A 21948-nucleotide genomic window follows, 5' to 3' on the forward strand; every position below is an offset into this window, starting at 1 on the left:
CTGTCACTTTCTAGTGATACCAACCTCCTGTCCACAATCTCGTCAACTGCTAATCTGTTTATTATTACTACAAAGTAGACGTTTTAAGAATATCAAATAAGTGGAATTGTACACTATGTAATCCTTAAGACCGGCTTATTCAGAACTATGTCTTTGAGATTTTTGCAATGTTATCAATAGTTCCTTCCTTTTCACTGTGAGTAGAACTCCATCATATGTATGCGGCACAGCTGTCTAAATAGACTAATATTTGAAACCTAGCTGGCCGTTCCAGCATTGGCCTGCCACCAACAATGTTGCTATGAACATTGGGCATTTAAATTACTTTTAAATATTTTATTTAAAAATTCACACCAAATTTACCCTCACTGAGGAAACATAGCTTCAACTGTGAAAGCAATCCCAATGATGTACCAAAATTATGATTACAGAAGAAGCCAAAATCACTAACTACATAACTGTTTAGCACCTCAAAGGGAAGATTTTTTCAGAAGTATATAAATCAGTATATATTTATAAAGCCACTATTAATACGACTTTAGAGTCTAATTTTGTATGCCAAGTGGTACTCTTGGCTGCAGCAAAAAATGGCTTCATACCGGTTCTATCAATGAGCTCTTGCTTAGATTTTCCAAATAACACATGTATTCTTTTTCTGATGATTTACAATATTACTCCCTGGTGCCAAAGTAATGTCTTCTCCTTTGGCCTCATTATTAAAGCAGCCAGCTGGACATTTCTTCTCACCCATTAGATTCCACAGATGGAAATCAGATCCTAATCTATTGTGCACGTAACTGAAGAAAAATAATAACATGAATTGTGAATGGTCTTACTAGAGCCATTGCTTGTGTAAGTAAGGAAGAGAGGATATCCTACTCTTCTTCAGGATGAGGACTCACAGGACACCAACATATTTCTTTAAATATAAATAATCTTCACCAAGTTCACATATACACTTTCATTTTTTTAAAAATTTATTTGACAAAAGAGAAAGATCACAAATAGGCACAGAGAGAGAGAGAGAGAGAGAGAGAAGCAGGCTCCCCACTGAGCAGAGAGTCCAATGTGGGGCTTGATCCCAGGACCCTAAGATCATGACCCGAGCTGAAGGCAGAGGCTCAACACACTGAGCCACCCAGGCACCCCCACATCTACTCTTTATCTCATGTCTGGTTTGTTGATTCTTAGACACTAACCTTGATGTTTCTGATACTTCTTTGTAATATCACATTTATTATATGGCAGTCCTCCAAACTTTTAGTCTAACAATTCTGTCATGCAAGGCTGGCAGCACCTGTCATAGCCACATTCACTGAAGGCTGTACCTACAGCCAACAAAGGAAGGACCTAGGTCTCTAAACTGGCATGTCCACAGCCATAGCCCAAGAGACCACAATAATTGCTCTTAGTAGCTCATTCTATCAGGAATAAAATGAGAAGATAATTTGTTGAAATAAGTGCATGGAGGCAAAATCCATGTTTGCTTTTGTTTTCATTTTTTTTTAAATCAAAGGTCATTAAAGAAATGAAACTTACAATGATCATTCATTCCTAAGTTGTATAAACATCACAATTTTAATTAATTACTCAATTAATTAAAATAAATAAGTAAATAGCATTTGAACATCCCAATTCTATGATGAGGAATCAACTCCAGTTAACTATCAAAACCACATGAGAAGGGCACTCCACACAATTTGCTGAGGGGAGATGAAAGCATCTAGAGATTAACTCGTTCAAGCTTACAAGAGTTAGGGAGTAATGGAGCCAAACTTCAAATCTCAAGCCTCTTTAACACCAAACCTTGATGATTAAGTGTGAGTCTATTTTTCCTCAGCTTTGAAGAACAAGTAAAAGTTGTCTGAAGACATAAGTACAACAGAGTAAGCTGTTTTGAGATGTAGCTGTTGAGTATTTGGACCTATTAGGCTAATTTTCAGTCTGCAGTCTACTTTGTCAAGTCTGCCTCTTGTACCCAGTCATCAGTTAATCAAGACAGTAATTCAGTAGAAGCCAGAGAACCAACTATTAAATGGGCGATACCTCCATACCCATACCCAGATCCACATCTATAGACCCGTCCATGGAAACCACCCCATCCACATCCAAACTCACAGCCCAGGCTTCTCTTTAGGGATTTCTGTTGTTGCTCATGGTGTCAGGAGCGAAGGATTTCACTGGGTGGACAGGGCAGCCTGCATTGCAACCATCTACCTGGGAACTTCCATATCCCTTTAAGAGTGAGATTAAGGGGCACCTGGGTCGCTCAGTCAGTTATGCATCTGCCTTCAGCTTAAGTCATGATCCCAGGGTTCTGGAATTGACCCCTGCGACAGGCTCTCTGCCCACTTGGGAGCCTGCTTCTCCTGCCCCTCTGCCTGCTCTTCTGCTTACCTGTGCTCTCTCTCTTTCTCAAATATAAATAAAATATTTTTAAAAAGTAAGAATGGGACTAAGAATCCTTGAAGATACATCAAATTCTTCTGGTAAAAACTGCACAGACAAGTTTATAAAACCATTCCTTTCATATTTGAGAGAAGGTCTGAACTTGCTTGTAAAGCACTCTGTTCATTTTCTTTTTGTTTAGCTTGCATTTTTCAAAACAAATCTGTGGCTATGATGAAACGATATTTCTATCTTCAAAGTACTCCTTTTCTACATTTCAGTTTTAAAAACAGGTTTCATAACACCAGGTAGTTCTCTTATAAAATAACAATACTTTCCAACCATTAATTATATTATCTTTCTAAAGTACTTCTTAAATATCACCTGTTAGCCACATCACTTTTCTTTTATCATTAAATAAAAAGCACAGAGTTTACTCAGGAAAACGATAAAAAACCATGATCCTTTTTTATAAAAGTGGTGAAAATATATCAGTCTCCTAATTTCCTTTTATAGTCAGCCACCAGTTTTAAGGCATAATTTTTATATCATCTTAAATTTTTCCAAATGTGTGGAGCATAACAAATAGCATGGAGGACAAGGGGAGATGGAGAGGAGAAGGGAATTGAGGGAAATTGAAAGGGGAAGTGAACCATGAGAGACTACGAACTCTGAAAAACAATCTGAGGGTTTTGAAGGGGCAGGGGGTAGGAGGTTGGGGGATCCAGGTGGTGGGTATTGGAGCATTGCGTGTGGTGCAAAAATAATGAATACTGTTATGCTGAAAAAATAAAAAATTAAAAAAAATTTTTCCAAATATAAAAAAATAAACGAATAAATAAATACAAACCAATACATGCAAACCAATACATCTTAAGTAAAATAATAATAATAATAATAAATGGTTTAAAAATAAGTTTGCAAAATAAAGGATCCATGAATGAATACATACATTAACATTTATTAGACAAAATCAAATGCTCTTAATAGCTGGAACATTTGCAAAAGTCTTTATCCCTTTGCCTCTAACTTTCTCAGGCAAACAATAAAAGAATTAGAAAGTTTTGTTCTTCCCTAAAGTTCTTAAGATCTAGTTTTATTAACATTAAGAAAATCTAAGAGCTTATTGTTAAAAAAAAAAAAAAATCTGTGGAGGGAGTTCTTGTAATTGTTAGACCGAAAAAATTGTTGGAAATATTAACAATTAAGGGCACCAAGGGCCTTGTTCATGGGAAGTGGATGTAGGAGATTGCTTTAATCAAGTATTAGGGCAGGCTGGTTCTGAAATAATTCTTCAATTAGCCAAACATATACCCAGCAGGAATTTGTTGGAACAATAGAATTGCTCAGGATATGGAAAAAAAGCTATTATGCCAGAAGGCTTACCAGCTCCCCTGCTTCACCCCAAACCCTGAAAAGACTAACTTATATTTTAAATTACCTGGGTTCTTCTAAAGGATCATAGGCTATTACTACTAAAAAGAAGCATTGTGAGTTAATTATTCCTTCCAGTTTTTCAATTTTACAAATCTTGTAATGGAATTTATGTAAGAGAGCTGTAAAAGAAATTGCTCCAAGGCCCAAGACATGGCTTTAGCCAATTATCTCCTATTGAAAAATCAAAGAATAAGTTGAGAAATTCTAGAAATGAGGGAAGTATAATTTTGGTGGGACATAATATTTATGTTGTTATTTCCAAGAATAGACAATTGAAAAAAGTCTAAAGTAGGCTTTGGGGGTGACTAGGTTTGCCTAAGAGGTGAGCTGAAAGACGCGGAGAAAAGTATGCATCATCTTATAAAGGTGACATCTCTTTGACAATGTAAATTTAAGGAAAGATCTTGATTTGCATAGTTAATTTGAGCAGATAGTAAAAAATCACAAACCAGTTCTCTGAAATCAATTATGAGCTGCCTTGGGCTAATGTCTCTACTTTTGTTTATGAGGTTGCTTGGCTGTACATATTTATGAGAGGATATAAATTAAAACCACAAGCTCTCTAATGGGCAGTTATAAATGACCTTCTAATTGTCAGCTGAAACACAATCCATTCTAAATCAGTCATCATCTTCTCTCCTCGAATCTCTCAGTTACAGAAAGAAATACTTAGAATTGTGAAAAGAATTTTAACACTAAGTCAAAACTCTAATGGTTGAATCATTGCTCCTAGTCGATCCTCTGCTAACTTACGTAATCTAAATAAAGTAATATTAAGCAGAAAATATTGGTCACCTTTACGGGTTGACCTATGCCTCCACAAAAGATATATTGAAGACCTCACCTGCCCACCCCATACCTGTGGATGTGAAATCGGGTCTTTGCAGTTGAAGCAAGTTGAGATGAGGTCAAGATACGTTCATTAGGGTGGGCTCTACGTCAAGATGATTATTCAGTTTGGCTGGTGTCCATATAAGAAGGGGAAATTTGGACACAGAGACAGAGAGTCATAGCCACACACGGGGAGCCTACAGTGTAACAATGACTGCAGAGATTGGAGTTGTTACTTCTGGGCCGCAAGCCAAGGAATACCAGATTGCCAGCATACCACCAGAAGTTAGGAAGAGGCCAGGGAGGGAGTACAGCCTTGCAAACACCTTGAGCTTGGACTTCTAGCTTCCAGAACTGTGAGATAATAAATTTCTCTTATTTTAAGATACCCAGTTGGTGACATCTTGTTACAACAACCCTAGGAATTTTTTTTTTTTAAGATTTTATTTATTTATTTGGCAGACAGAGATCACAAGTAGGCAGCGAGGCAGGCAGAGAGAGAGAGAGAGGAGGAAGCAGGCTCCCTGCTGAGCAGAGAGCCCAATGCGGGGCTTGATCCCAGGACCCTGAGATCATGACCTGAGCTGAAGGCAGAGGCTTTAACCCCCTGAGCCACCCAGGCGCCCCACAACCCTAAGAAATTAATACTATTACCTACTGTTCTATACACCATGATATATAGTTTTTGTTTGCATACATATGCATGTAGTGAAGGGTAGGTTTATTTTGTGACAGTTCTTGATAGTAAAATTTATGGTCAGATTTAATTGATTAAAAGTGTATCAATGAAGTTAAGCAACTTGTCTTATGTCATACAATTAGTAGGGAGAAGAGAGCACAATGCCAGATACCCAGTTGGTGACATCTCCAAATTCTCTATTTATCCACTCTTCTAACTACCTTTTAGAGTGGTTTGAAAACTTAAAAAGCTTTTTTATACTTTAATTCCTGTGTTTTGGAGTATTAAGAAAATTAAATGATTATATATATATATATATATATATATATATATATATACCTTACAAAATATCTGACACACCATAGGTTCTCTTAATTAATTCTATTTATGTAATAAGTATTTATTGAACTCATGTTTTGTGCAAGGCACAGTTCTAGAACCCTGTTCATGCCAGGTTTAGAGCAGCTTAGCCTCAAATCACTTCCAAAGGCTCTTCCTTTCGTCTTTGGTTTTTCTTTAGTTCAATCATCCTTCAGCGAACTACATATAAATCTCTAGGGAAAAAAGACCGGCAGTCTCTCTCATTGTTCTTCTGCTACAGCTTAAGAGAAAGAAAGAAAGGAAAAAAAAAAAACAAAAAAACACAGTCGTACATGGTAAACCGTCTAGGACAATCTCTTTCAAATCTGTGTTCTTTCTTGCCAAACCCCAAATTACTTCAACTTCCCTTGTTATCCTTCCTTGTCTGGTAATTAAAAGCTTTCTCGTTGGCCCTGTAAAGAAATACCCAGCTTCCAAAAATCACTAAGAAGAAAAAAATGCATTTGCTTCCTATAGGATGATTTTTTGTTGGAAAATAGGTAGAAGTGTTTAAAGAAACCAGAGAAAAACTTAACTTTTAAAGCTGAGGTCAAAAGAAGAGACTATTCTTTTAACAAAAATATAACACAAAGTTCTCTGGAGAGGTGATCCCTGAAAGAGTAATAATCCTAAAGCACAATAATCGGTCCATGTGGTAACTTTAAAAATTAGCAAACATTGACACTAGATCAAGTAAAAGGATATAGCTTTATTGAAAATTGGCCACAGAAATGCCACAGGAGACAATCTGCAAAATTCCCAATGAATTCATGGAATAAGGTGGTGGAGGTGGTCAGTTTCAGGGATTCCGTGTGAGTTCTGGTCCTTTTTACTGTACATAGAGCCAGATGGTCCGAGCAGCATCTGAATTTCATTGGACAGAGACAGACTTGAAAGAATTAGCTGTAGGGTGGTATTAGAGTTCTGAAGTCCCAAAGCAACAGTCTTTATCATTTTCAATAAAAGCCAGAAAATCCATAACCTCCATAGCATGATGGGCGGCAGCAGCCATATCTGTGGCCTCCCCAGCCCCACCCTAGGCCTCTGAAGCCACTGTAACCACAGCCATAGCCTAGGCCATAGCCACAGCCCAGGCTTCCACATCGACAGCCCAGGCCACCATAGTAGTTGCCATAGTAGTAGCTCATAGCGTCAGGAGCTGGGGATTTTGTTCGATATGAATGTGTGTTTCCCAAGTGTGAATGTTGCCATCTGCCCTGGGACTCTTATATATCTCCGAAAAGGGTGTGGCAATAAAAACAGACTTGCATAATCTTCATTCCATGGACGCAATGACATGAAAAACAGACTCATTAATTTCTTTGTTTTCTACTTTAGGACAGTTTACACAGATTCCAATGAAATATGCCCTGGCTGCGTTAATGATGATCACGGTATCTCTAAAGAATACACGTACAATGACGGCCATCTGTAAACTCCTCTAGCCAGACATCATAGCATCTCATCTCTGTTCTAAATGATGGAGACATTCTTTACTGAATGAAGTCAGTATCATGGGAAATTATAGCTAATTTTGCAGTGAGGCTGAAAAAATGTTGGTGATCCTTGTTCAAAATCCCCAACTATGTCACTTTTCTAGTTCTAATATGTCAAATATGTCACTTTCCTATTCCATTAAGATCTCGAACCATTTATTTTTTTCTTACAAATATTGAATTGCTTAAAAGTTTGGCTGTCATCAGTTTTCTATTTTTTTTGTAATATAAATTGTGGGATTTATTTTTCACAATACACTCAAAAAATAATTCCCAAACCACTGTCAGTGAATTTGGTATTGAATTTCATTTCACTGTACCTGACTGGTCAGAGCCATGAAAATCCAGCATATCTTTTTCTTTTGGCACTTGATCTTGAATTTCCAAAATCATCAGCAAAGAAAAATCATAAAATACTCTCACCAACACAGGACTCTTGTTTTCATTCTTTAGGAAAATATAATAGAAATGCTATGTCCATTTGCCATTATGTGCTACTTGTCTAGAACCTTTTGGATTTATTTGAGACAAAAAAAAAAAAAAGATAAATGAGAAAGATCAAACGTCAGTAAGAATAGTTAGACTTCCTCTGTTAGTTGTGTCCAGATAGGATCACATCTCCAAGATTCATTTATAATAAAAGCATCTACAAGACAAGAAGCTAAGTTATTTAATGGATATTAATCATAAGCACTAAAAAGATAACAGAAAACAACATTGTCAGTGGGTCAACAGGAAACATTTTTACATTCAAACCACTAACTGTGAATTTAAATTATGCACCGATTATTTCATAAATGAAATAAATATTCATTATTCATTAAATGAAAGAGGTGTCAGTATTATAAAGCTCCATATATCTAAGAGATCCATGAGCAAGTCCTCAAGCAACATAGACCTTTTGAGCCTCTAATGTAAAATGTCCTAAAAAGACACCAATTATATAACTTCCTGCAGGAACTCTCAGACACGGGATTGACCCAAGGTGAAATGCATGTGTGATAGAGAGCCTATCTCTTTGACCTACTAGGAAATAGAAAGATCAGAATTTGGGTTGTTAAAGGTAACAAAATTTCATTTGGAAGATACACTAAGTACAAGCTTGGATTTTGTTATTGTTGTTGTTGTTTTTTAACAGCTATGTATTTTTTCTGAATAAGCTACACCAAAAAGACTTGCAAAATAATTTAATTACATGAAATTAGCAATTTGAAAACACTTTCATGTACATAGCTTTCTCTGGTCCTATGCACAACTTGCTGAGTTTGAGCAGGAAAATGTTATTTTCTTAACTCTTCATGTTTTCATTTTCTTCATTTGCATTTGGAAATAGAATTATGCACCTTCATGATCATTTTTGAGAGACTAGGAGGTTTTCTTTAAGTTATATAAACAAATAAATGAGAATTTATTGTGTGATTCATGTCACTTCACTCCTACTTTAGATTAGTTGGAAGGAATGCATCAAACATTAACTTTTAAAAATCAAAATATAATAGTTAAAATACAATTTGATTTCTAAAGAGGATTTGGAAATCAACTGTTAATGCCTTGTCCAATTTTTAGCTAATACTTTAATTCTGTCATTGGAGGTCCTAATCAGTCCTAATCAATATCCTCTTTGGGTCACAAAATTCTAATTATTAATGACATTTTTTCTTTTAACAAATATTCACTGAGCATCTGTCTGTGTTGGGCAATGTATCAATACAAGGAAAACAAAGAGAGCCTGACCTCAATGCATGTACAATGAGAGAGACACTATTTGTAAATACCGCCAATCCACAACCACTGTATGTTGAGCGCTAACAAGTCTGTTCCGTATTTCTCCATTCCAGCAAATAAACATCGGATGGCTCATTTTAGATCCAAATTAATTGTCTCAGTAAAAAAAGTGTCAATCTTATCTCACAACAATTTTACACACTTCATTATTACAAACACAACTCATTTTATTGTGCTTCACTTTTTTGAACTTTTGCAGATATTGCATTTTTTTTCAAATTGAAGGTATGTGGCAACCCCATATCAAACAAGTCTATTAGAGGCTTTTTTTTTCCCAACAGCATTTGCTCACTTCATGTCTCTGTGTCATAATCCTTGAAATATTTCAAATTTGTTTCATTATTATTATATTTGTTATGGTGATCTGTGATCAGTGATTATGACTCATTGAAAGCTCAGATGATGGTTAACATTTTTGAGCAAAAAAGTTTTTTTTTTTTCATGAAGGTGTGTCTTTTTTTAGATACAATGCAATTTTACACTTAATTGTATTATGTAAAAGTAACTTTTACATGTACTAGAAAACCAAAAAATTCATTTGCCTTACTTTGTTGCCATATTTGCTCTATTGTGGTGGTCTGGAACCAAACCACAGTATGTCTGAGGTATGCCTGTAATTTAAAAACCAAAACCAAAACCAAAACAGCCTACATTCTTCAACAACTGAAGTTTTAGAAAGAGTGCTTGTTTTTTTTTTTTTTTTAATTTAAGGTAATTTCCTTATCTTTGACTTAAAAGAAAATAACCAGCAGTAACATGAAATCTATTTGATGAATGATAAAATTTTTGTCAGTTTTATTTTCAATCCTATAAACTAAAATTTTTAAGACTAAATGATTTATAAGTTTCCTGGAACCCAGTGTCCCAGCAGGAGTGAATATGTGAAAATTAAATATCAGGCAGATGCCTCTAAGAAGGTTATCAAATGACCATTGTGTAGGAAAAAGCAGCTAAACAATAAACCATGTCATATAAACCAAACAGTACTATTGCCATCATTATTAAGAACTTGTTTGATATAAACGCAGCATGAACTATCCAGAGAAACATGGTATAATTTCAGTTTATTATTTCATCTTTTGATGTGATTGTCATGTCAGATCTTGCCCAGATCAGAAGATCTTCCAAGTTACAGAATTCTTGTACTAATTTCCAGGTAGTGTGGCCTGGAGAGTGCAAAGTGTCTGAAAGCTACCACGAAAACATTGTTCTCTGGAAAGACAGTAGAAATGGCCATCAAACATTGCTGTAACACAGTTGGGTACCATGTAGAGCTATGGTTCTCCAGGGAAAGTTTTGAGTAATGAAAAGGCTGGTGACCTATAACCTATTAAAAACAAATTATCTAAGAACATACCCCAAGAAACTAAATTGGTCACGCACTCCCAGTATTTTTAATTCACACTTATTTTGAGAAACAATACATTTTGAGAAGCAAGACCCTCATTCTACAGGTGAGAAACAGAAAGCCCAATTAAGTAAATAAATTTGTCAAGGAAACAGAATATACTTTCATATAGAGGTACACACACACACACACACACACACGTATGTATGTATTTTTATATATTTTTATACATTTTATTTTTACATGTTTATTTCAAGAAATAAAACTGACCTGATTAAATATAAAGAACATTAGAAATTTCAAAATTCAGTGTTTGGTACAGGGTTTTTTTAAATAGTATTTTTTGTTACTTACATGTTATTATACATTTTATTTTATATCAGCTCAATGTTTAAAAATACTTTCTTTACTCACTATAGATTTATGGTCCCATAATAAGTCTCAGAGTACAAACCATGTTATTGAAATAAAGTCTGCAATTTATTTTCTTTTAAGTCATATAAGGCGAAGTTCACAGTATGATGTTTTAAAAATGAAATCATGTGGAAAAACTACTGAAATCAAATGAAAGGTATATATATGAAAGCACGTACAGGTTTTGTGCATCCTGTCTTCCCATGTCCTCAAGACCTCAAACATTACCCAGTGCATTGTGACAAGCAGTGAAGCTTTGTTGGATCAACTCCATTACTGAATCGAAACTTGGTTGAATCAAAACACCAATTCAGAAGAAAGAGTAACATTCTGATTGAAATCCCATTAGCCGATTAGAAATGTACAGAAATGAATTGTTTAAGCCCCACTCCCAATGCCGGTTAAATATGTTTATCTAAAATATTTAAAAATGCAGGTTACATGAGATCACAACAGATATTAGTGACTAAACACTGGTGGGTGAAATCCTGATCCAACGGAAAGATTCCAGATTCTTCTAGAGAAAGGAATGACTAGCACCATCAGGAACCTGCAATGTGCTTGATTGGTCACCAAATAACTTACATAATTTTTTTCCCTTATAATAGTACTTGTAAGTATTCATATTGCTTATAATTATTTAATTTTGTCCTCTATCACTTCCTCCTGGACTCATAGAAGAGCCTCCCCCATGGTCACACCGCCCCGAGAAAGGACCCTCATCTGATCTGTTCTTCATATTGCATCCAAATGAATGTTCCAAAAAAACAAATCTAATCATTTCATTTGTCAGCCATTACATCTTTAAGTCACTAAGGAAGATTAAATTCTTAAATTCACAAACAAGGTTTTTTATCACCAAACTTACTTTTCTCCATCTCATTCACTCACAATTGACTATTTATTTCCCTTTACGCCATATGTAACAAAGGCATCATTCTACTACACGCTTTGGAGACTACAGGAGCTGCTCCTTCATCCTGGAGTTCTCCTTTGTGCATCTTCCCCTGCCTGATCCCGACGAATCCTTCAAAACGTAAGTCAAGTGAAACCTTCTTCAAGAACACTTCAAAGACGTCACGAGTTATTTCTAACTCTTTTTGATTTAAAAGATACATCAGAGTGTTGTCCGATGCCCTGAACAAAACTCTATCTTTGCATTTCATCAGATTTTAGTATACTAATTAATTTTCTCACTGTCTTTTTCATTATACTATCTACCCCCGCAGGGCAAGAAAATTTATTATAATCACATCTTATAACTTTTGTGGATGGAAGAGAGTAGGTAATATATTGGTAGTTGAGTGAATAAATTATTAAATGAGCAGATCCACAGAAAACAAATTCTGTACAACCTCTGCTTTTTTGAATCTTATGGGTTTTCCTTTCCTTGGTGATCAACACCCCTGAACACCAAAACGTATACTTCAACTTGTTAATAGTCTTCTGCTCTATTAAATGAAACACATTGAAATTAAAAGATAATTCCAGAAATGTTGTTTCTGTTTATCATTGGCGTCTTAGATTTCCTGGGTAGGTAAAGTGGAAGTTCCACAGGTCTGAGTCTCCCAATACACCTCCTGACAAATACACAGACCTACTAAAAGAAAATTACAAAACCTCACAAATGTTTTCCTTTCAACATAACTACACAATGAAGGCTCTATAAAGTACAAATTAGAAAAAGAAGTAGCAGAAGAAGCACCCACTTCTAGTGGGTGTATTTCTTCAAATTTCCCCCTAATTCTTTGTAAGAACAAAACAACTTGGGGAGCCTGGTTGGCTTGGTTGGTTAAGAGGGTTGGTTGGTTTGTTTGTTTATTTTGTTTTGTATTTTTACCAATGGGAGAGGAACCTTCCTGATGATCCAACTGATGCAAAGGAAGGAGATATGAAGAACAAGGTATGGGAATTTGTGTCAAAAGAGGTGAGGAATGGGGTTGGGGAGGGCCCAGGTCCTAAAGGGCCATGCCAGCGGTCTTTTAAGTTTATCCTGAGGGTAGTGGGGAGCTACTGACGATTTCTGAGTGGTGACAGGGTCACTTTGGCTTTCCTGGTGCAGTTTAGGCCTTCCTAAAGGCCTTCCTGAGCTCAGAGGTGCTGGAGTAGCTCCATGAAGGATAGAAGAGGCTGCCTTGGGGTAGAGAATGTGAGCCTACCTCCACAGGAGTCTTCTGGACCACAGCTGCTGACCTGCCCTCACCCAATCCTACCATCAGGGTCTGCCAAGGTCTTATCAAATACCCACAGGACACAATGATGGTTAGTCAGCTTGCTCAGTGCTTTATTCAACCAAGGCCTAAACAGAGGAGTCAGCAGAGCCTTCAATCACAGCCCTCCACACGTCCTGAGGTCTGTCTCTGGCTCAGGTCACCATCCTGGAGTCCCAGGATGGAGCTCCACATAGGGCTCCCTGCTCAGTGGAGAGTCTGCTTCTCCCTCTGCTCTTCACTCCACTCTCTCTCTCTCCCTAAAACAAAACAAAATAAAACAAAATAAATAAACAAAAATCAACAGAGAAGTAGAGTGCCAAAGACTGAACAACAACAAAAATCCCTCAAGAAAGAGAAAATCTTCTCCCTAAGGGAAAATACTGTTTAAAAAAAAAACAAAACAAAAATTATACTAAGCAAAATAAGTCAGTCAGAAAAATACAAATACTATATGATTTCACTCTTACATGAAATTTAAGAAACAAATAAGCAAAGAGGAAAAAAGAGAGAGAGGCAAACCAAGAAACAGATTGTTAGTTGTAGAAAACAAACTGACGGTTACCAGAGGAGAGGTCTGTAAGGGGGTGAGAGAAATAAGTGATGGCGATTAAGGAGCGGACCTGTTATAATCAGCACAGGTGATGGACAGAAGTGTGGAGTCACTAGATTGTATATCTGAAACTAATATACTAATTGGCTTACTAATTTACTAATTAGCTTACTAATTACTAATTGTACACCTGAAACTAAAATAACACGGTATGTTAGCTAAATGGAATTTAAATAAAAACTGAAAAAAAAAAAAGTAGATGAAGTCAAACTGTAAGGAAGTGTTTAAAGGAATGCAGAGAAAGGGATGCCTGGGTGGCTCAGTCCATTAAGCTCCTGCCTTTGGCTCAGGTCATGATCCTAGGGTCCTGGGATCGAGTCCCACACCAGACTCATTGCTCTCAGCAGGGAGCCTGCTTCTCCCTCTCCCTCTGCTGCACCCCCTGCTTGGGCTCTGTCTCTCTCTCTATCTCTCTGACAGATAAATAAATAAAATCAATCCTAAAACAAAACAAAACAAAAAACACCCAAACTCAATAAAGAGAGCACACACACGCAAAAGAAAAGTATAACCCGAGGATGTATGCAAAAATGCTAAGTAAGATATTAGCCCATGAAATCTAAAACCATAATAAAAAAATAATGCATCTTGAGGAGGAGGCATTTAAGTATATAACTGATCTCAATATAAGGACACTTGTTAATATAATGCATCATGTTAACAAATTCAAGAAAAATCACATTACTATTTCCATAAATGCTGATTAACTTCTGACAAATTTCAACACTCATTTGTAATAAAAGTACTTAAGAAAATAGGAATTGATGGATGATTTCTCAACCTAATAAGATTGTCTTAAAGTCAGCATTTTTGTTAAATGTGGAACCTGAGAGGCATTTCACCAAGATCAGGAAAAAGGCAAAGATGCCCTTAATATTCACTATTAAATCCTATTCTGGAGATATTAGCTAAAGCAGTTGAACAAATAAATGCTATGCTATTTATCACTTATTAGGTCAGTAAAAATGTAAAATATATGACAATGCATTCTTTCAGTGAGGCTATGGAGAAATAGTCATTCTTGTATATTGCTTATGATAATGATAATTTCTAAAATCTAGGTGAAGTATGTGGTAGGAGATTAATGCCACTGCCCAAATGTCCATATTCTCGTCCCATAATCTATAAAACATTACTTTATGCAGCCAAAGAGATTATGCAGCCATTATTACGATGATGGAATGTGAGACAAGATTACCCTTGTTATCCAGGTGGGTACAATCTTATCACATTAGTTCCAAAAAACAGAACCAGAGGGATAGCAGCATGAGGAAGGCTCCAAGCTCTGTTGTGGGTTTTGAAGACGGAGCAAGGGGCACCACAAAGTGCAGGCAGTCTATAGAAGCTGGAGAAGGCTAGGGGATCTATTATTCTCCTGGACAGCCCTCAGAAAGGAATGCAGCCCTACCAAGTCTGTGCTGGCTGGCTGACTTCTAGAACTCTTAAGATAATGAATATGGATTGTTTTAGCCACCAAGTTTGTAGTAATTTATTACAGCAGCAATAGAAAACTAATATATAGAAGAAATTGGCAATGACTACAAATGCATAAATTTGTGACTCCGTAATTCCTCTGCAGCAATTTAGCCTGAAGATATACCTCCAGCAATACAAATTTAGTGTGTACAAGGTTATTCACTACACTGTTGTGTGTAATTACAAGTAATGATGAAACCCAGGTATCCACGAGAGAGGATGACTGATTCTATCCACAAAATGGAGTATTACACAACTTGAAACATTAAAAACTTTAAAGAAAGAACGTATCTTGAAACTGATACAGAACGACTTCCAGGAAACATTGTTAAGTGAGAAGAAAAGGAAGTGCAATACAGGATTTACAGGATGTTTTGTGTAAAAAATATAAAAAGAGGTGAGAAAATAGACATTTATCACATTATTTAAGACCTAACTAGAAAAATGTTGCTGTGACCAATGTCAGAAAAATCAAGGATTTTATGGTTTCAGGTCTTACATTTAAGCCTTTAATCCATTTTAAGTTATTTTCGTGTTAGAAAGCCATCTAGTTTCATTCTTTTACATGTAACTGTTGAAGAGGCTTAATTACTGAAAAATTCAGAAGTTTTTAATGAAAGTGAGTATCTTTAGGCAACACTGGCAGAAACACAGACTGGACTTGTAGAGGCCAAAGTCATCGTTGTTACACTGTTAATACCTGGAGAGGAGCTGGTAGCCCATAGTGTTACAAGACCCTCCTATGCATGAGCTCTTATACCCACAAAAAAGAGGAAGGTTTCCGTACTGAAATTTGAGACCTCATATACTCAAAAATCTCCATACCTACTAGCCGACATATTTTCTGTTTAGGAATGAAGGAAAATTCTCCCATTTTTAAGCCACTTTTATGTCAATTCTATAAAACGGCAATATTTTTAAAAGATAGAATTTTGTAAATGTTTAATACTCTTCTAATTAGATTTTGAATTGTGTCAAGTATGATGTTTGGGGTTTTTATGTTTTATGAGAGTTTGTTAAGAAGGGAAAATTGTGCATTTTAAAATTGTTTTCATGGTAAATTTAAGACACTAAAAATAAAAATATAAAAAATGAATAAATATATGTGATTTCAGCTTTAATAGATACAGCCAGTTTTCTAAAGTGCTTGTGCTAATTCATGTTCTCCATGGTAATGTGTAAAAGTTCTCCTTGCTTTGCATTCCTACCTATATAAAAAGACCCTTCAATTTTTTGCCTTTCTGATGTGTACATAGTGCTATCTCTCTTTCTGGTTTTGAAGTGTATTTATCTGAAAACTAACAATTTTGCACACTTTTTTATGTGTGTGTAGTTCGTAATAAGAAATATACATATCTAGCACAGAGCTTTCAAACCCTTAGAATTTCCTAACTGGTGAGAAAGAGAAAATATATCTTTTTTATGTTAATGAGGTGACTTTCGGGATGCCCCTAGGGCACCTAAGAAGAATCTGATTACCAGGGAAACCAATCCTAGATAGGAGGGTTGGAACTTTCAATTATTTTGTTCCACCTCCAGGGAGGGAAGAGGAGCAGAAGGTTGATTCAGTTGTCAAGAAGCAATGATCTAATTAATCATAAGTATGTAATGAAGCTTACATAAAAATCAAAAAGCACAGGTGTTGGAGCATTTCCTGTTGGTAAACGTGGAGATTTGGGGAGAGTCGAGCTCCCTTTCCCCATACCTTGCCCTATACATCTCTTCTTATCTGACTTCCTGAGTTATATCCTTTAATAATAAACTGATGATCTAGTAAGTAAAATGTTTCTCTGAGTTCTGTGAGTTCTAACAAATTAATTGAACACAGGAGGTAGTCATTGGAGCCTCCAGTCTATAGCTGGTCTGTCAGAAGTACAGATGTTAACCTGGACTTATGACGGGTATCTGAAGTGCTAGAAAGCAGCCTTTTGGGACTGATCCCTTAATAGGTGGGATATAACATTAGGTCCATATAGATGGTGTAAGAATCGAGTTACACTGTAAAGTATCCAGCTGGTGTTGGAGAACTGCTTATGGATGTGGAGAAGGTCCGCTCCACACACACGCCCACATGTCAGAATTAGTGACCACAACCTTTAGTGTGCCAATTAGACATTGGGATATCTTTTGTGAAATGATTTCTCAAGACTTCCCACAATTTTTTAAAAAAATTATCAGCTTTTTTAAAAATTCAAAAATATTAAATTTTTTAAAATTTAATATTTCAATGTAAAATACTTAAAATTTCTAGGCTAATGTATGCCAATGCCACATAAATGCCATCAAATATTTTTTCCCAGTCTATAACAGATCTTTTCAATTTTTTATGGTGCCTTTTCAAGAACAGTTTAAGAGTTTCTAACATTTTTCTTTCTCAAGAATTTTCTTGGTTATTTCAGGCATTCTGCACATCTATATAAATTTTAGAATCACCTTTTAATGTCTACAAAATTTCTGCTTAGATATTTTGTTATAATTGTACTGAATCTATAAATCAAATTTGGCAGAACTGTCAATATTGAGGATTCTTCCAGTCCACAATTGTGATAGATTGTTCCTTATATTTTTAAACCTTCTTTAATCGCTAGGTAATGTTTCAAAGGTGACCACGAATTGGACATTTTTGTTAGATTTATTAATTATGTGCAATCACAAAGGTTTGAATTGTCAGATTATCATGATATACAAGTTTGACTCAGAGTCAGCCTTACTAATGAAGAACAAAGGATAAAAATAGTAGTAAAACTCCTAAAAAACAAAAACAAAAACAAAACAAAAATCCACTGATATAATTTTCAGAATGCTCTTTTCCACAACATTCCTATTTTTCATTCCGAATGAAGAAAACTAATGGGATAAATATTCAGTTAACACAAGCTAAACAAGATTTAGGATATGTCAGATCTCTGACATCATTTGGCTACAGAACTAACTTCCAATCTTTAACAGAACAGTAGTACATTCAGGGTTTATTTATAATAAACTATCTAGGTAAACCAGATATATACTGCTAAAAGCATTCCTAGAACAGTCAACTGTTGGACAGAGTAATCCTCCCAAAACCTTCCTTCATTCATTTCCATTTTCAGCCAGTAAACTCCATTAGTCACTAGAGCTCATGCCATGAGTACCTCTTAGGAGAGGAAGATGTGAGAGATTTCCCATTAATCCTTTTCTCCCCACTATGTATTAAATGTTTTGATGCTGCTGTAAACTATACTGATTTTTAAATTTGTTTTCTAATTCTTCATAAGTAGCAATGCAATGAATTTTTATAAATTAAATATACTGAGGAAACAGTAAATGTATGAAAAATTAAACAGATAGTTTTCCAATTATTAATTATTTCCATTATTATCACTACTACTATCATTATTATTTTTGCCTATTGGTAGCTGTTAGGAACCACAGTACAATAATGAACAGAAGTGGTGGAAGAAGAAGTGTGTCCACCCAAGCTCAAGAAGAAAGCATTTATTATTTAACCAAGAAGTAGCATATTAATTGCAAGTTTTATCTTTGTTTTGTGTTTTAGATGCCCTTTATCTATTTCCTGTTTCTGTTGCAACACAAAAAGCACTGGAAGTCATCACTCCTGTCCTTATAACAAAAAAAGCAAGGGTGAAAACACTGAAAATTAATGACGTCCATTGGACCCACAAGGTAGCTGAAGTTCAAAGTAAATTGCCACCTTGAGTCTGGACAGACAGTGAGTGATTCTAGAGTTACTGCCTCCATCTGCTTACCTGGAACAGAAACCACTGGCACAGTAGACTGAAACAAGCACTTGGATGATAATTTTGATAACTTGTTGGTCATGTGAGAATGAGAAATTCCTGGGGCCAAGGGGCCAAGGGGCCAAGGGACCAAGTTGTTATGGGGATCGCTACATTACTGGGCTTTACTTCTGGTAATTTCATTAGGTTCTCATGATGAAGACCCAAGAAAGACTGTAATCAATGTAAAATGCATCCAGAAACTTCTCCATAACAGAGACCAACTCACCAAGGCAAAAGACCCACCTGGGAAAAGGGAATCCTACTCCAGGCCTTTTCAGCCTCTCTGTCTTACCTAACAGAGGAAAAAAAAACCCATAGTCTGCAGGGCTCAAGACTTCCATTAAATATGCAGAGAGCCCTATCCTACAGCCAAGAAGACAGTAAGGGCCATACTAGCTGAAGAAACATTGTGAATTATCAGCCTTGAGACACAATCCACAAGAGACTAAATTTTTTTTTTTTTTTGGTTATTTAAACCTTTATTTTGAAATAATTATAGATTCACAAGAAGATGCAAAGAAATCTGTAGATAGACCCCATGCACCCTTTCACCAGCCTCTTAATGTGGACATCTGGTATAACTAGAGTATAATATTGGTATAATGTGCTTATTCAGATTTTACCAGTTAATATAAGCACTCATTAATCTCACTTGTTTGTGTACATGTGTGTAGGGCTATGCTGTTTTATTACATGTGTATTAAATATATCCATTATTATAATCAAGATTCTTTTTTTTTGTACCCCTGGGGATAAAAATATATGTTTATAAAGAACAATGTTACCAGTAAATAAATAAAAAAAAGACTAAAATTTAATTGTAAAATTACATAAGGACTCCTTTGCCTAAACTTTACCATGACGCCAATGGTGCTCCAGTAGAAGAGTGGATTATAGCAGAAAGAGCTGCAAGACACAGACTCTTGAAGAAAAGTATTTAGGAAAGCCTGAGGTCAAAAAGCAAACCTCTGGCTCCTACAGCTACAACAAACTTTTAACAGGGCCCCACTCCCAACAGCATTAACATAAATGAAAGGCTTCATTGCTTCCGTTCCAAGGACCTAATAAAACACAACTGACTTTCAACAACAACAAAAATGTACAAGGCACATCAAAAGGCAAGGGAGGAGCGCCTGGGTGGCTCAGTGGGTTAAAGCCTTTGCCTTGGGCTCAGGTCATGATCTTGGGGTCCTGGGATCGAACCCCGTGTCAGGCTCTCTGCTCAGCGGGGAGCCTATTTCCCCCTCTCCTTCTCTGCCTGCCTCTCTGCCTACTTGTGATCTCTGTCTGTCAAATAAATAAAATCTTTAAAAAAATATATTTTTTAAAATTAAAAAAAAAAAAGGCAAGGGAAAACATGCTCTGAAGAGAAAATAAATCATTGGCACTAGACTCAGATATAACAAGGATGTTGCAATTAACAGGCTGGGAATTTAAAATAACCTATGGAATGACATATTTTCCCATTTACTTTGTTTATATATTGGCTTACATTTATAATTTTCAAATGATAAACTTTTCTCACACTCTTCAAATAATACTCATTTGGCCATGACGTATTGTCTGTTTCATATAGTGCTGTATTAAATTTGCTTATATGTTCTTAAGAATTTTACATATATGTTAGTAAGAAATACTGGCCTGTAATTCTCCCTCCTGATGATATTATATTTTTATTTCAAAATATTGCTGACTTCAAGAAAAGTATAGAAGTGTTCTTTTTTCTTATTCTTGGAACAGAAAGTATTTAGAATTCACCAGTAAAACCATCTGGCCCTAAGGTGGCATTTTTGATAAGATTTTTTAACAATGAATTCAATTTCTACACAAGATATTGAACTATTCAGATTTTTTTCCCCCTTGGGTTACTTTTCCTAAATTTAATTTAATATGATAATGTATATTTGAGGCCGTGATAAATGGTTTTTGCTTTTATTTAATGAAATATTCTAAACACAACCAAAAGAAGAAATATTACAGCAAATAAATATTACAACAAATATCATACACCCATCTTCTAGACTTACCTATTATTAATATGTTGATATAATTCCTTTATGTTTATTTTCTCAAGTATTCTTAAATAATTTACATGCAAACTGAAATTTTTCCTTATTATTTTCTTTTGGAATTAACAAGGTAATTACCAAGGGAAAATGAATTTCAAAAATGAAACTGAGGTGTGATTATCGTTATAGAAACTCTTTAACCCTTAGACATAGAATTCTTATGTTCTGGTGGGGAAGAATAAGTAGATACTGCTGCTGATGAGAAGGAAGATAACATGAAGGAGAAGAGATAATCATGAAACAAAATGCACTGATAAATAAATTAAGTATTAAATAAATAATACATAAATAATTATATAATAAATAATAATATATAAATAATATAAATATATAAATAATAAAATAAATAATGAATGAAACATAATAAACCTAAGTAAATAAAAATTCAAAAAATCAATAAATATCAACAAATACATTTTATTACACTTAATAAATATTGATTATTACTAATAAACTGATATTAGCTATTGATAAATTAATAATAAATTAATCTGATTATTAAATTAGATATAAGAAGAAAATGTTGCCATAGTTTATGGCAATTATGTTAGTGCATCATAGTAATTTATTGTTTATAAAGTTTATAATTATTAAATTAAATTTATTGTTTATAAATTTAGAAAGTTGAAGTCAAAATACATTTACTATGTCAAAAAAAGTTTATTTTAAATATCCAATATAAAAAGGCAAAGTCTGGCTAGGGTGTCATGATGCTTCATCCTGTACAGAAGGGGAATCCCTAAAGAACATTGCCAATGAAACATCAACATCTAGCTCATCAAGTTTTCATCACATTATTGTCAGAAACCAGGTCATCCCAGTAATAATTTAACTACCAAGACAAGATAAACAAAGCAGAAGGTTATGGAATAACATTTTGTAGATTAATCACAAAGCCTCACAGAAGACAAGTCCATGAACTGTAAATTTTCAAGTATTCAGTAAAAGCCAGAAGATCAGTATCCTCCACAGTAACAGGGACAATAGGAGCCACATCTGTGGCCTCCCCAGCCCCAGCCACAGCCCCATATGCAGAAGCTGCCACAGCCACAGCCCAGGTCTC

At 35.3% G+C, this 21948-nt stretch overlaps 1 protein-coding gene across 1 annotated transcript; it reads right to left on the reverse strand.

Moving 5' to 3' along the window:
* Positions 1–6651: 6651 nt before the first annotated feature.
* Positions 6652–6843, reverse strand: LOC132010308 (keratin-associated protein 19-6-like). The gene has a single exon (XM_059388206.1). It carries the CDS (start codon positions 6841–6843, stop codon positions 6652–6654), a length of 192 nt encoding a protein of 63 aa, XP_059244189.1.
* Between the last annotated feature and the right edge of the window lie 15105 nt (positions 6844–21948).

This window comes from Mustela nigripes, chromosome 2 (genome assembly GCF_022355385.1).
Source record: "Mustela nigripes isolate SB6536 chromosome 2, MUSNIG.SB6536, whole genome shotgun sequence".
NCBI lineage: Eukaryota > Metazoa > Chordata > Mammalia > Carnivora > Mustelidae > Mustela > Mustela nigripes.

Coding starts and splice junctions, on each gene's coding strand:
- LOC132010308 (XM_059388206.1), bottom strand. CDS start 6,843: ATGAGCTACTACTATGGCAACTACTATGGTGGCCTGGGCTGTCGATGT.